The following is a 13,200-nucleotide window of genomic DNA, read 5'->3' as shown; positions in this document are numbered from 1 at the left end:
CAGTATTCATTCATTACAAAGTGCTTAATATGGTATGGTATTTTGTGTTGGTAGCTTATTGCAAGTAATGTTCAGTGTTTTAAATCTATAGACCACACAGCTTGCTTGATGTGGTTCTGTTGAATACAGTGTTGGTGTGGTGGAAGTAGGGGGTTTTGTGGATGTGGTGAACTTATGATGCTCCCGGGAGTGATGGTGGACCCAAGGTAGCATCATTGTGCTATTCTCAGACGTTATAGCACACATGGGTTTAAGCTTTTGTGGTGGTGGTTTGGTTGAGTCGGTGCTGGAGGTGGCTATGGCTTTATGCTTTAAGATGCTAGAGTGGTGGTGGTGGATGTAAAGGCTAAGGTGGAGGTTTTATCTCATAAATCGAGAAATTGTCCAAATTTACTTATCAAAAAAAGAAGAAGAGGTTTTAACTTAAGTCTAGATAAACTGGATATAAAATAAAATCATTTCAATTCTTAATTGGTTTTATTTTTGGTTCAGTTTATATCAGAACTGAAAAATTATATGGTTTGTCAAAAATCCTTTACAAACTACTACTTTATGGCAGAATCAGAAATTACAAAACAGACATCAAGGGAAAAAACCAAGCAGCACATATGCAAATCAAATACAATTTAAGGGCATGGGTAGTTTAAGATTGTAATCCAAGAAAATTTAATTTTTAGAAGAATTGTACTTAGTACCTCATTTGTCAACATATATAGGCATTGTTTGCAATGTGATGGTAACCTTTATACTCAACATCTTGACATAAAAACAGCTCGTACTTAAAATTTTATTTGTCAACCTATTTAACTGACAATTTGATGATTTTTAGATGCAATATGTTGTTTTGTGATTTTAAATATATATAAAAATGCTTGTTTCAGTATGAATGGTGTATTTTTTTCTGAGATACCAGCTCAGTACGTCATCATGAAATATGGAATTTATTGATTATTTTCTGCTGAAGGTCCAAATGGTAGTGGGAAGAGCTCACTTTTCCGAGTTCTAGGAGGCCTTTGGCCTCTAGTATCTGGACACATTGTGAAACCTGGGGTTGGTTCTGATCTTAATAAGGAGATTTTCTATGTGCCTCAACGACCGTACACAGCTGTAGGAACACTTAGGGATCAGTTAATTTATCCTCTTACTGCAGATCAAGAGGCTGAACCTCTCACTGATAGTGGGATGGTGGAGCTATTGAAAAATGTAAAGTTACTAATGTCTCTTTTCTCTCTAATTCTTTTCTGACTATCACATTGATGCTTAAATGTTTTATTTCTATCGGTGTTTGATAAACATCCTTTGATATTCCTACTTCAATTGTGTGTGTGTGTGTGTGTTTTTTTTTTTCAAGGTTGACCTTGAGTACCTATTAGACCGTTACCCACCTGAGAAAGAGATAAACTGGGGAGATGAACTGTCTCTGGGCGAGCAACAAAGATTGGGGATGGCTAGACTGTTTTACCATAAACCTAAATTTGCAATTCTTGATGAGTGCACAAGTGCTGTTACAACTGATATGGAGGAACGTTTTTGTGCTAAAGTTCGAGCAATGGGAACATCGTGCATAACTATATCACATCGACCAGCACTAGTTGCATTTCATGATCTGGTGTTATCCTTGGATGGAGAAGGAGGCTGGAGGGTTCATGATAGAAGGTAGGATTTCTAAGTTTGCTAATTTGCAATTTTTATGTTCATTTATGTTAGGAATTAAGACTTTTGTTTATTAAACTTCCGTTATAACTGCAGGGTGGATTCTCCAGTCCTTACTGAAGCAGATAGCACTATGGCGAACCCTTTTGAGACAAACCGCCAAAGTGATGCAATGGCAGTTCAACGAGCATTTGCCTCGACTGTAAAGGTTAAAAAGATTTTCTCAAATTTTAGTTCCTGTTATTGCTAGCTTTCTTATATTGTACCGTTTTACTTTATACAACTCTGTGTTCAATGGTTTTGGTTCAGAATTCTGCATTTTCAAATTCGAAGGCACAGTCATACATTACAGAGGTGATAGCAAGATCTCCCTCTGATGATCAAACAGTTCAATTGCCCGTGTTTCCACAATTCCAAACAGCTCAGAGGGCATTGCCATTGAGAGTAGCTGCCATGTTTAAAATACTGGTGAGTCTTTTTGGCTCCGTGATGATTTTTAAATCAGTTTTATTATGCTATATTTTTGTCATAGTATAAATTCACCAGCATAGTGGGTACTGGTTGTGTTTTGTAATTGCATTATTTTCTGATGTTCTAATTCTTGATTTAGATCCTCTGATGACAAGATGGCCCTTAGCATTGCAATTTCTTCATCTTTTGAAACTTCTCAATATTTAATCCCAGTGGAAGTTTCATCCTTATGATTTTGCAAATTACAATGGTTAAGATACTCACATAATTGCCTGAAAATGTACTTGTTTGACAATTTCAATGGCTGTAGTTTTTGACTTTATTGCTTTGTTTTAACTTGTAGATGTTTTTTCGCAATCCACCATTTTATAATGGGAGTCCTGGTGGTTTTTTTTTTTTTTTTAATAGAAAATTGTGATAATTCTGTGACATTGTTGCCCCCCCCCTGGGGAAAAAAGAAAAAGAAAAAAAAGACTAGTAAGAGTTGTGCTGACAATGGAACCCAACGCTTGGTCTAATAAATTGATTTCTTAGTCATAAATAGGGTATTTTAGGTCCTTCACAGCTGTGGGTGGTTTTTGGTTGTAGTGGTTCAATGGACTCGGGGTGAAATTTGTGATTGGGTTTGTTCCAGCCATGGGTGGTTGGTTGCCAGTGAAAAAAATTGTTTTTGTTTTTTTTTTTTTGTTTGTTTAAAATCTTACAATCTTTTTTTTCAGTTCTTTTTTTAGAACATTTTTTAAAAAACAACTACCAAACATGCCCTTAAGTTTACAAATAACAGTTTTTGTTGTCAGTATATCATGATACGAACAGCAAAGTGCATGATTTCTACCCTAAAATTTATCTGTGAAATCATCATTTTTCCCAGATACTTCCGATGTATTTCTTTCCTTGAGCTTTGTAATCTTGATCTTTGTTGGGTTGTTGAATGCTTCTAACAGAGATTATTTTAAAGTGGTTCTTGCTACAGCATCGTATTTTCATGGAATCTTTTTGATCCACGACTACAAGTTTCTTAGAAATGTTTTTATTGACCTCTAAACTAGTTGTTTTCCAGGTACCAACATTACTTGATAGACAAGGAGCACAATTGCTTGCAGTTGCTTTTCTTGTTGTATCAAGAACATGGATCTCAGATCGTATTGCCTCACTGAATGGTATTTTCGTTTCCCTTTTGTAAGCATTTTATGGTCATAGGGATAATGTTTCTCATTGAAGTGCATTATTTCACAGGAACCACTGTGAAGTTTGTTTTGGAGCAGGATAAGGCATCCTTTCTTCGGTTAATTGGTGTTAGCGTTCTTCAAAGTGCTGCATCTTCTTTCGTTGCACCTTCTTTAAGGTAATTTCTTGCTGCATCATTTATTGCACCTTCTTCAAAGTGTTGTGCCTTTAACGAGATTGGAATACTAGAAGTTTTGAGGGTTGTGAATGTTCTATCCTTGATGTTAAAGCCTTCTTCCTTTGTACCTTGTTAGATTGGAGTATTGCTTTTCATCCTTCTCCTTGTTTTTCTCTCTTAGATTTGGTTGAGCTTTGTAGTTTGAGAGCTTTTTGTAATTCTCCCTGAGTACACCCCCAGTGTACTTTTTTTTTTTTTTTGAGAAGGTCCCCCAGTGTACTTAGTTTTGTTTTTATTAATAAAAGTTTTTGTTACTTATCAAAAAAAAGAAAGAAAGAAATAAGATTTTTTTCAAAACTCAAGACATTAACCAGTTTGATTTTTGGCTACTGAAAATCAAATTTTATAAATAATTTTGCTAAAAATGGAGTGTTAGCAGTTAAATCCATATACTGTTTACTTTGTTCCTCAGGGAAGAAAGTTGAGTAATATTCCATCTGTGGTAATTTTCTTGAGTAGGTTGCTGGTAGTTGTTCTTTCTGTACTTAATGCTCTTGTACAGCTGATGTTGTATGGTTACCTGTATTAGATTGTTTATGGCGTGGTGAAGAGAAAATTAAGACAATTTGTTACCACTCATTTAATAATGGTCTAATTATGTTTTGTTTCATAGGCACTTGACAGCCAGGCTGGCCCTTGGTTGGAGGATCCGTTTGACCCAACACTTACTGAAGAACTATTTGAGAAATAATGCATTTTATAAGGTACTTATGTCTGAAGTGCACAGTTGATTATTTTGGCATGTCTATCATCTGTGAACCCCCTAAACATGCTTGGTAGACAATTCTCAGATGCAGCGCATTAAATTAAAGCTTTTTGTTTGCATTAACTGACACTGCTATGATTCAAAACTAAGTATTATTTTATTTCAAATGATTCAGAAAAAGATTTTTGTTTTGGGAATTGTGAGCTGCATATCACAATCTAAGTAGTTTCAATTTTTGGGTTGGTGACCAGCTTATTAAAAGTTTATGTTCTTTTGGTTATTGAATTAACTGTCAGTTTTATGATTTTTTATTTTTTATTTTAATTTTATTTATGAAAAAAATTGTTTTAAAATTTATTCTTCATGGTCAAAATATATGATTTTTGTTCTTTTGGATTGGTGTCTGTTTCATTAAAAGCTATTTGCTTGATTTTTAAGCACTTTAGTGAGACATCCAGGAGTAATGCTAAATTCATGTGAAATGCCTGTCTTTGTAGGTCTTTAACATGTCAAGCAGAAGTATTGATGCAGATCAGAGAATAACTCATGATCTGGAAAAGTTGACAACTGATTTGTCAGGACTGGTTACTGGAATGGTAAAGCCATCTGTGGACATTGTCTGGTGAGTATTTTTTTCAATTTAGTTATCATGGTGGCAGGAGTTGGTGCCAGTAGTACTGATATGAGGTCCAGCTAGTACTTCCTCTTTTGTGATTTTGATTGATACATTATTACGTGTTGCTGTTATTGTTAAGGTTTACCTGGAGAATGAAGCTGTTAACAGGTCAGAGGGGAGTTGCCATACTGTATGCTTATATGTTACTGGGTCTGGGTTTTCTAAGAACTGTTACTCCTGAATTTGGTGATTTGGCAAGTCAAGAACAACAACTTGAAGGAACTTTTAGGTAACTTCTTTTTGGTTTCAGCTTCTTGCTTTGCTAACGCTTAGCTATTTGCTTTAAACCCTAATATGACCTTTTATCATGCATAAATAGGTTCATGCATGAAAGACTGCGTACCCATGCTGAGTCTGTTGCTTTCTTTGGGGGTGGTGCTCGAGAAAAAGCTGTAAGTTACCTGAACTTCACAGTATGTTTTGTGTATGGATGTTAAGTTTTTTGTCTGTGATTATGGATGTTGATATTGCTTGATGGTCTGGACCTTGATATTTGAACATAGATGTAGGGTTTGGATTTTCACCTGATTGTTGGTGTCATTCATTGTCCTAATTGTCAAAGACGAGTAAACCAGTGAAAAAAGTGACTACTTGATATGATAATTTCTGAAAGGGGATTGATACATAAGAATTGGGTGTAGAATGCACTGGTATAGGACACTTGAATATGCCATGTTGTTTATCATGCCAATCTTAAAATTTTAATTTCCCTGGATAAAAAAAGGCTTTTGTTAGATGAATACATTCTATTGAAGTTGAACTTGTCCTTTTAGGTGATGTTTTCAATTCAAATGATGTTTCTTGTTAGTGATATTAAAATAACATCTCCTTTTTGGTAAATGCTATGGTGACCTACCACTGAAAAAATAGAGATCTGAATAATGTAGTGATTCTACTGTCTCTGTCTTAAAGCATCTATTTAGTTACTTCAGCTTGTCTGGTAATCACCTTTGGTCAAAATGAGAAGCTTAAAGTTTTCATTGGCGTGTTAGCAATCATAAATATCTGAACTTTCATTTACAGATTGGTGACATTTTGGGTCAGAGTTATCTTCTGAATAAGTGAAAAACAGTTAAATGGATTGTTAATGAAATGTTTCCCCCCCCTGTTTTTGGTGATACCTGGATGTCTAGCATGTATTCAATTAAGAGGTTGGATGACTTGTTGAAATCTGGACTCAACAAGAAAAGACAATTGTTGTTGTAGATTAGGTGTCTTTGAGGATCATCAGTCGAACATTGTAGAACTCCTTGAATATGTACTTTTGGCCATACTAATGTCTACATAGCTTTTATTCTTCTACTCTTGAGTTTTATTTTGTCTTTTCTTTTTCTTTGATAAATGCTTCTGCCTTCGAGTATCAATTTGAAGCTTATCAAAATCGATTCTATTTGAGGTAATGGATATTTGTGTTGCTTAATATCCTTACATTTACACTTATATAGTTCTTCCTATCTATTCCTTACTCATATGCTCATTGCACTCCTTGTAGTAGATGGCAACTTTTAAAACTTGTCTGCTACTTCTCAAGGATGTGAAAACAATAGATACAACTGAACCACAATGCTTTAAGACATTGTGTTTTGTATTTTTTTTTGGGAAGGAACTTGTCTTTAACTTGTTTTGTATGCAGCATGGTTAACTCTAGCCAAAAAAGTTTGTATGGGAGGCAGTCTTTAACATTATGTTTCACATCGTTGGTATACCTATTAATTTCTTAATTTATATGCTCCTAATACTAAGCAGATGATTGAGTCAAGATTCCGGGAGCTTCTCAATCACTCCATGTCTCTTTTGAAGAAGAAATGGCTGTTTGGTATAATTGATGATTTTACCACCAAGCAACTCCCACATAATGTGACTTGGGGGTTGAGCTTGTTATATGCTATGGAACACAAAGGTGACCGAGCATTAGTTTCCACTCAAGGTATGATTAGCGTAACAATACTTTCATGACACTTTTAGCCTGTTATAATTACTCTCTCTCTCTCTCATATATGGTGATATTTTCTCCAGGTGAGCTGGCACATGCATTGCGGTTCTTAGCTTCTGTTGTATCTCAGAGCTTTTTAGCCTTTGGCGACATTCTTGAATTGCATAAGAAAATCATTGAGCTCTCTGGTGGCATTAACCGAATTTTTGAGCTTGAAGAGCTTCTAGATGCTGCACAGTCCGGTATGTCTTTCTTTGTTACTTTAAGACTTCAACTAATATTTGTATGGTCAATCTGTACTTATTAGTCTCTTACAGATGCTGTAGTTTCTAATATTCGTTTCTGAAATTTTTTGTCATGAGCTGCTACCAGGCTCTCTTGGCAGTTTAGCCTATTTTTATTGAGCTTTTTAAAAAGTCTAGTCCAACTTTCTCAGTTTCTTGTGACAACTGGGAGTGGGAAATGATGTAAAACTGAAAAAACAAAAATGATGATGAGATTTTGGATGCAACTGAGTTTTAATTGCTTAGTACAGAGTTCTTTATGGGATCCTTAGTTTCTTGGAGATTGTGTAGCTAGGGAATAAAATTTGTATTTTACTTTGGGTTGGATAAATGTCACGTTGTTTGTACCTCCTTGACTTGTACCAGCTATGTTTATTTGAATTAGAAAAGAAGGGGAGTTTTGGATTTGTTATGTTTTGACATCTGTATGTTGCTTGTTGAATTATTTTCCACTTCAGTCAAGCATAAGGTTAGTACAGGTTGACCTTTCCCACATTTTGGGATGTCAATTCAATCCACTGCCCTTGGTTGAGGATTTTTCAGTTATCCTTTTGATCTAGATTATAGATCTAGTGAATATCGGTTCTTTCTCCAACCAGCCACCGGATCTAGTTTCCACTGTTTTTCCTTTGATTTTGGCTAAATGATGCAGGACTGCAAGGGTAGCAAATAGAAATAATAGGAAAGAAAGAAGAACATGACAAATCCTAAACTTCACCACCTAGAATAACTGAAACCCTTAGAATTGATCACCAAAAGGTGCTTGGAATCACCACCAAGCTAGAGAGAGAAACTCTCTATTCTGTATTATTCATCAAATTTGACATAACAATATTGTTACTCTAAAGCATATTAAAGGGGTAGCAGATTATATCAAATAAGGGGAATCAAATCATAATTAGATGGCAATCAAATATTAAAACCCCCAAAATAAAATTTATATCAACTCAAATCCCATATCTGGACCAATGGAATCAATTGGCATTAATGTAGTGTCCACACTAATTCTTTTGGGGTGAGAGAAACTTGACCTTGTCAAGTACAACTCTTGGTGGCACAAGATGGGTAACAGACATTGGACTAAATGGGGCTTAAGGATGGATCAGGTTTGGGTTTTTAATGGGTTGAGGTTGGGTTTAAGGGCCTTTTTTGTCATTGTTTTAATGGGTTGAGGTTGGGTTTAAGGGCCTTTTTTGTCATTGTTTTAATGGGTTGGGTTAGGTTGGGTAAAAGTTCTTTTTTTTTTTTTGGGGGAGGGAGGGGGGGGGGGTGTTTGGAATTTTTTTTTTGAATAGGTTGAGTTGGGTGAAGTCTTGGGTCAGTTGCAAACTTGGGGCTTTTAAAGATTCGGGTCAAATTCAAGTTTGAGTCAGGTTTTACCTAGTTGACAGGGGTTATGGCTTTGGTAACAACAGTGTGGCGGCAGTGAAGGATTTTGGTGGTCTGATTTGACAATACATGAACCAAAGTTTGCTTTGATACCAAATTTGGTGCAGGACAGGGAGGGTAGCAAATAAAAATAACAGGAAAGAAAGAACATGACAAATGCTTGGCTTTAACACCTAGAATCTGCCTGTAACCTTAAGCTTCATCGCCTAAAGGTGCTTGGAATATCCTCCAAGCGAGTGAGAGAATCTCTATTCCTATTATTCATAAAGTCAATCTAACAATAATATTTTCTGTGGCCTATAAATAGGGCATTGGCTTATATACAATAAAGGAGATAAAATCTTAATTAAGATAACATACAATTTCCTTAAGACCCTCAAAACAAGATTTATATCAATGCATTCCCATAATCTGGACCAATGGAATCAATTGACATTATTTTGGTGTCCGCATCATTCAGCTGGTGTAGAGCCTCTTATTTTGTTTGTGGAACCATACTAGCGCTTGGTACTGGGGAGATATTGAGGAAAAGAGTACTTGATGGGCTGATATATGGTTTATTGGAATATGATCATTCTTCTCTTTTCTATCAGTTGCAACATGAAGAACATGCCTTGGCTTATTGGTAAAAAAAAAGAAAAAAGAAGAAGTGAGCTATACTATTTATTACTGAAGGAGAGCTCTCAAGTAACTAAATCCAAGTGGCAGAGGATGAGATTTAGGGGTATAAACTGCAGAGTTATTATGCTTTCCTTTTCCTCTATAATTATCTTTAGATTACTGGGACAGTTGGACGATGATGACACAGTTTTGAGTTTATTTATTCTTGTATCAAATGGGAAGCATGTCTGTTTTATCAGTATAGATGTGGATTACAACATGTTGAACCTTTTTGAAAAGGCTAAAAAATGTTGTTAAAAGGTATCAGGGAGAAAATAAATCTCTCTTATCATAGTGACGTTAGTTTCTGAGCTTGCCATATCAAACTTCGGAACCTAGGTGTAGTTTATTTTTTCTTCGTTTGTTTGATTGTAATGTGTACCATGTCACAATGCTTTTCTTCAAATATATTGATGAGTTGAGCTGGCTTTTTTGCCTGTATATATTACTATGTAAATTATGGTTAATCACAATTATTCTTGCTTGATGATTGTTTTAATTGGATCATCAAAAGTTATATGTTCATGCTGATATAGTTGCTGGCCTTGCAGGGGATTCTATGTTTGATAGTAAGTCCCCATCTAAGAGGAGAGATCTTTACTCTGAAGAAACCATTTCCTTCTCTGAGGTGGATATCATTACCCCGGCACACAAAATGTTGGCTAGGCAGTTGACATGTGACATAAGACCAGGGGAAAGCCTGCTTGTAACTGGTTAGTGAAGTAAGTTTCTATATTTTTCCAGTTATGCGAATTTGATTCTGACAACAATGCAATATTTTAAGGTCCAAATGGGAGTGGGAAAAGTTCAGTCTTCAGAGTTCTTGGAGGTCTGTGGCCTGTCATTAGCGGAAGACTTGCTAAACCGAACCAGAATATTGCTGAGGAGGCTGGATCTGGTTGTGGTGTCTTCTATGTTCCTCAGCGACCTTATACGTGCTTAGGAACGCTGAGGGATCAAATTATATATCCTCTCTCCTGTGAGGAAGCAGAGTTGAAGGCACTGAAGTTGTATGGAAAAGGTGAATTTCTTGATTAGATCAGAATACCTATGTTATACTCTCTATTTTCCATCCTACTGTATCATATCTATCTATGGTTAGCAAGGCCCTGTTTGGGGAGTGAGTTCTGACTCACATTTTCACATTTTAAACAACATTACACACATTTCCACACACTTTTTCACCTACACGTATATAAAAAATACTCAAACAACATAAGTCAAACTCCTCTTCCAAACACCCCCCAAGTCATCTTTTTTTTTTTTGGACTGAAGTCTTCTTTTTCTCATGTTGAAATGTTTGAGACATTTTGCTTATGTTCTATTTTCAGACTGAAATACTGTTTGACCTCAGAAGTAGAACTTATATCTTCAATTGGTGAAATATTTATGGTAGTTGTAGTAGTAAAAAGTCTTTCCTCCACCCTTTTTTCCTTGGTTGTTTCCCAGCCTACTTGAAATTGTCCCATCGCATTGTGTTTAACCAGGATAGCCAGAGTTTATGTTTTCCTGGGGATGCACATTTGGGCATCCCAAAGCTAGAGTATGCCCTCTAGTTGTTTTTTTTTTGTTTTTTCTTTTTTGGGGATAAGTAACATCTCTAGTTCTTGACATTAACATATTAGCATGTGTGCTGAATTTGGAGACATCTAAACAATATTTAGTGTCTATTTGGGAACAGCTTATATAACTTTTTGCTGAAAACTATTTGCTTGAAGTGTGCTAAAGTATACTTATACCTTGAGAAAATGCGGAAAAAAGTGAGGTTTTAAAAAGTTGTACATAAAAGCTAAATGCTAAATGCTAGAGCTAATAAGCTGATGCCAAACAGACGTTTAAAGTCGAAACGTTTGAATTGGATACTATTGCTTGACTTGCCATGGTTTCCCACCAAACATCATCAGGTTCCATTATTATGAGCTTTTTAGTAAGAAGCTACAGCTTCATGGGTGATTTTGATAGTATGTAAAGTCTCTCCTCTCTATGTCAAGAAATTCAGAGAAAATGCTATGAAGTCAACTTGTAATCAAATATATGTTTGCACCAGACACTTTGCTTTTAATATATTCTTCTAGCCATTGTTTAAGGAGAAGTATCATTAATATATTTCTTTGTAATTGTGCAAATGTAGGTCAAAAAACTGCTGACACCAAAAACATCCTGGATTCACAATTGAAAACTATTTTGGAGAATGTTCGATTAAATTATCTTTTGGAAAGAGAGGACGCTGGCTGGGATGCTAATCTGAATTGGCAAGATATTCTCTCTCTTGGGGAACAGCAGAGATTGGGCATGGTGAGCCAAATTAATACAAGTCACTTGTTTAAACAAATACTATAAAGAATGTAGTGACAGATTTCTTTATAACTTTGATATGATATTTTTGTTTTATCAGGCACGCTTATTCTTTCACAAGCCTAAATTTGGCATCCTTGACGAGTGTACCAAGTATGTTATGGAAGTACTCATCTTTTTCCTTCTCAAAAGAGATGGTTTGCCGGTTATCTGATTTCTTGGTTTTATGTTTATCTTTTCTATAATTGCAGTGCAACAAGTGTTGATGTCGAAGAACACCTTTATAGGATTGCAAAGGATTTAGGAATCACAGTTGTTACCTCCTCACAAGTAAGTATTTGGAGAATGTTGTACTTTAGAGGCACTCTGTATTGATTACCCCTACCATTTTCCGGCATGTACATATTTTATATAGAATAACATAAATTTAAAGTTTGGTTATGTGCATAAAATAATAAAAGTATTAAAACCCTTATGTGCATATATTATATATAGAAATATCATAATGCAGTGTGATTTGCGTACCTTCCTAAACCATGTTTCCCTTTTGTAAATTAAAAAATTTATCCAACCCCCTCCCCCCCCCCCCCCCCCCTTCCCCCTCCTTTCCCTTCCCTTCCCTTCCCTTCCCTTCCATTTGCATTATGTTTATCTGTTGCTTTTGTCTTTTGGCAGCGACCAGCACTTATACCATTCCATGCCATCGAATTGCGGCTAATTGATGGGGAGGGAAACTGGGAACTTCGTTTAATCAAGCAATGAAGTCAACCCTGCTTGCATCTGCAATGACTTCCCTTTTCCGTTGTGTAAGATAATAATAACTCTTACACTTTGCGGTGGGAAAAAGCCATAGTTGGCTTTGCTAATAGAAGAAATTGATTTTTTTTTTTTACACATACCATGAATTATTGTGCTATATACTTCAGGTGGGGCTAAGTCAGATGCTAATCAAATCAGTCCAAGAGCAGAAACACGATTATACAAATGGATAATAAGATTGGAGCATACAAGCATGTCATAATAGCTTCAGTAGCATAAAGTAAAATCATTTCTGTAAAGTTTTCATCCATTTTTTCCCCCCTTTTTATTAGCCATTTGATCAGTCATATCATATGTTGTAAGAATTTTAAATCTATTACATTTATTAGCGCCCCATCAATAAAAATGCCAGAGGAAAAGGTTATTTTGATCTCATTCTGCATTTAATTTTCTTTAATCCCAAAGAAGTGCCTTCAACTTTCATCAGTCTCATATTGTAGTCACTCTTTCATCGCTCTATTTCATCATCCTTCAACTCTATTTATGGGCCTCGTTGAGTTAGCTTTAGGAAAAGCCCAATGTTTTAATCATTTATCGTTGAATTGTTTACCCATCTTTTAAACTTGTGTTAAGCGTGGCCGAATGATATGAGTTGTATTGGGAAAGTTTAGGGATGGAATTTTTTGTCAGAACTTGCCAAAGTGATCGACTATAAATGATGGAAAAAAGTGATCGTCCACCACATCAGTCAATCGTTTTAGAAAGTTGCGATAAAAGCTAGAAAGTTATGGCAAAAGTTGAATTTACGTAATAGAGAACAGAACAGGGGAGTATTTAACTTACATACTACAAGGGAAAAAAAACATAGATTAACAACTAGTCTATTATTGTTTCTTTAAAAATAACCGTTGAGGATGATTTATTGTGGAGTTTTACTAATAAAAAATGGGTAAAAATTGATGAGGGGAT

General features: G+C 35.5%; 1 protein-coding gene across 2 annotated transcripts in view; it reads left to right on the top strand.

Annotated features, from left to right (window-relative positions):
* LOC142624143 (ABC transporter D family member 1) overlaps window positions 1-12,666 on the top strand; it is a 28,797-nt gene extending 16,131 nt beyond the window's left edge. The window contains exons 9-27 of one of the 2 annotated variants that reach the window (XM_075797658.1): window positions 965-1,203; window positions 1,352-1,656; window positions 1,750-1,861; window positions 1,963-2,121; window positions 3,185-3,284; window positions 3,361-3,469; window positions 4,143-4,233; window positions 4,733-4,857; window positions 4,991-5,140; window positions 5,231-5,303; window positions 6,658-6,838; window positions 6,928-7,086; window positions 9,729-9,890; window positions 9,962-10,198; window positions 11,309-11,472; window positions 11,573-11,625; window positions 11,724-11,802; window positions 12,148-12,278; window positions 12,399-12,666. In XM_075797658.1, the coding sequence (XP_075653773.1) occupies window positions 965-1,203; window positions 1,352-1,656; window positions 1,750-1,861; window positions 1,963-2,121; window positions 3,185-3,284; window positions 3,361-3,469; window positions 4,143-4,233; window positions 4,733-4,857; window positions 4,991-5,140; window positions 5,231-5,303; window positions 6,658-6,838; window positions 6,928-7,086; window positions 9,729-9,890; window positions 9,962-10,198; window positions 11,309-11,472; window positions 11,573-11,625; window positions 11,724-11,802; window positions 12,148-12,234 (2,585 nt within the window). In that variant the 3' untranslated portion in view covers window positions 12,235-12,278; window positions 12,399-12,666. Of the gene's footprint in view, window positions 1-964; window positions 1,204-1,351; window positions 1,657-1,749; window positions 1,862-1,962; window positions 2,122-3,184; window positions 3,285-3,360; window positions 3,470-4,142; window positions 4,234-4,732; window positions 4,858-4,990; window positions 5,141-5,230; window positions 5,304-6,657; window positions 6,839-6,927; window positions 7,087-9,728; window positions 9,891-9,961; window positions 10,199-11,308; window positions 11,473-11,572; window positions 11,626-11,723; window positions 11,803-12,147 lie in introns of both variants that reach the window. The other variant, XM_075797657.1, reaches the window with a different exon arrangement.
* The last annotated feature ends 534 nt before the right edge of the window (window positions 12,667-13,200 follow it).

Source organism: Castanea sativa, chromosome 2 (genome assembly GCF_040712315.1).
Source record: "Castanea sativa cultivar Marrone di Chiusa Pesio chromosome 2, ASM4071231v1".
NCBI classification, from domain to species: Eukaryota; Viridiplantae; Streptophyta; class Magnoliopsida; order Fagales; family Fagaceae; genus Castanea; species Castanea sativa.
Note: the sequence above shows the minus strand (reverse complement) of the source record. Positions and strands in the feature narration are given on the sequence as shown.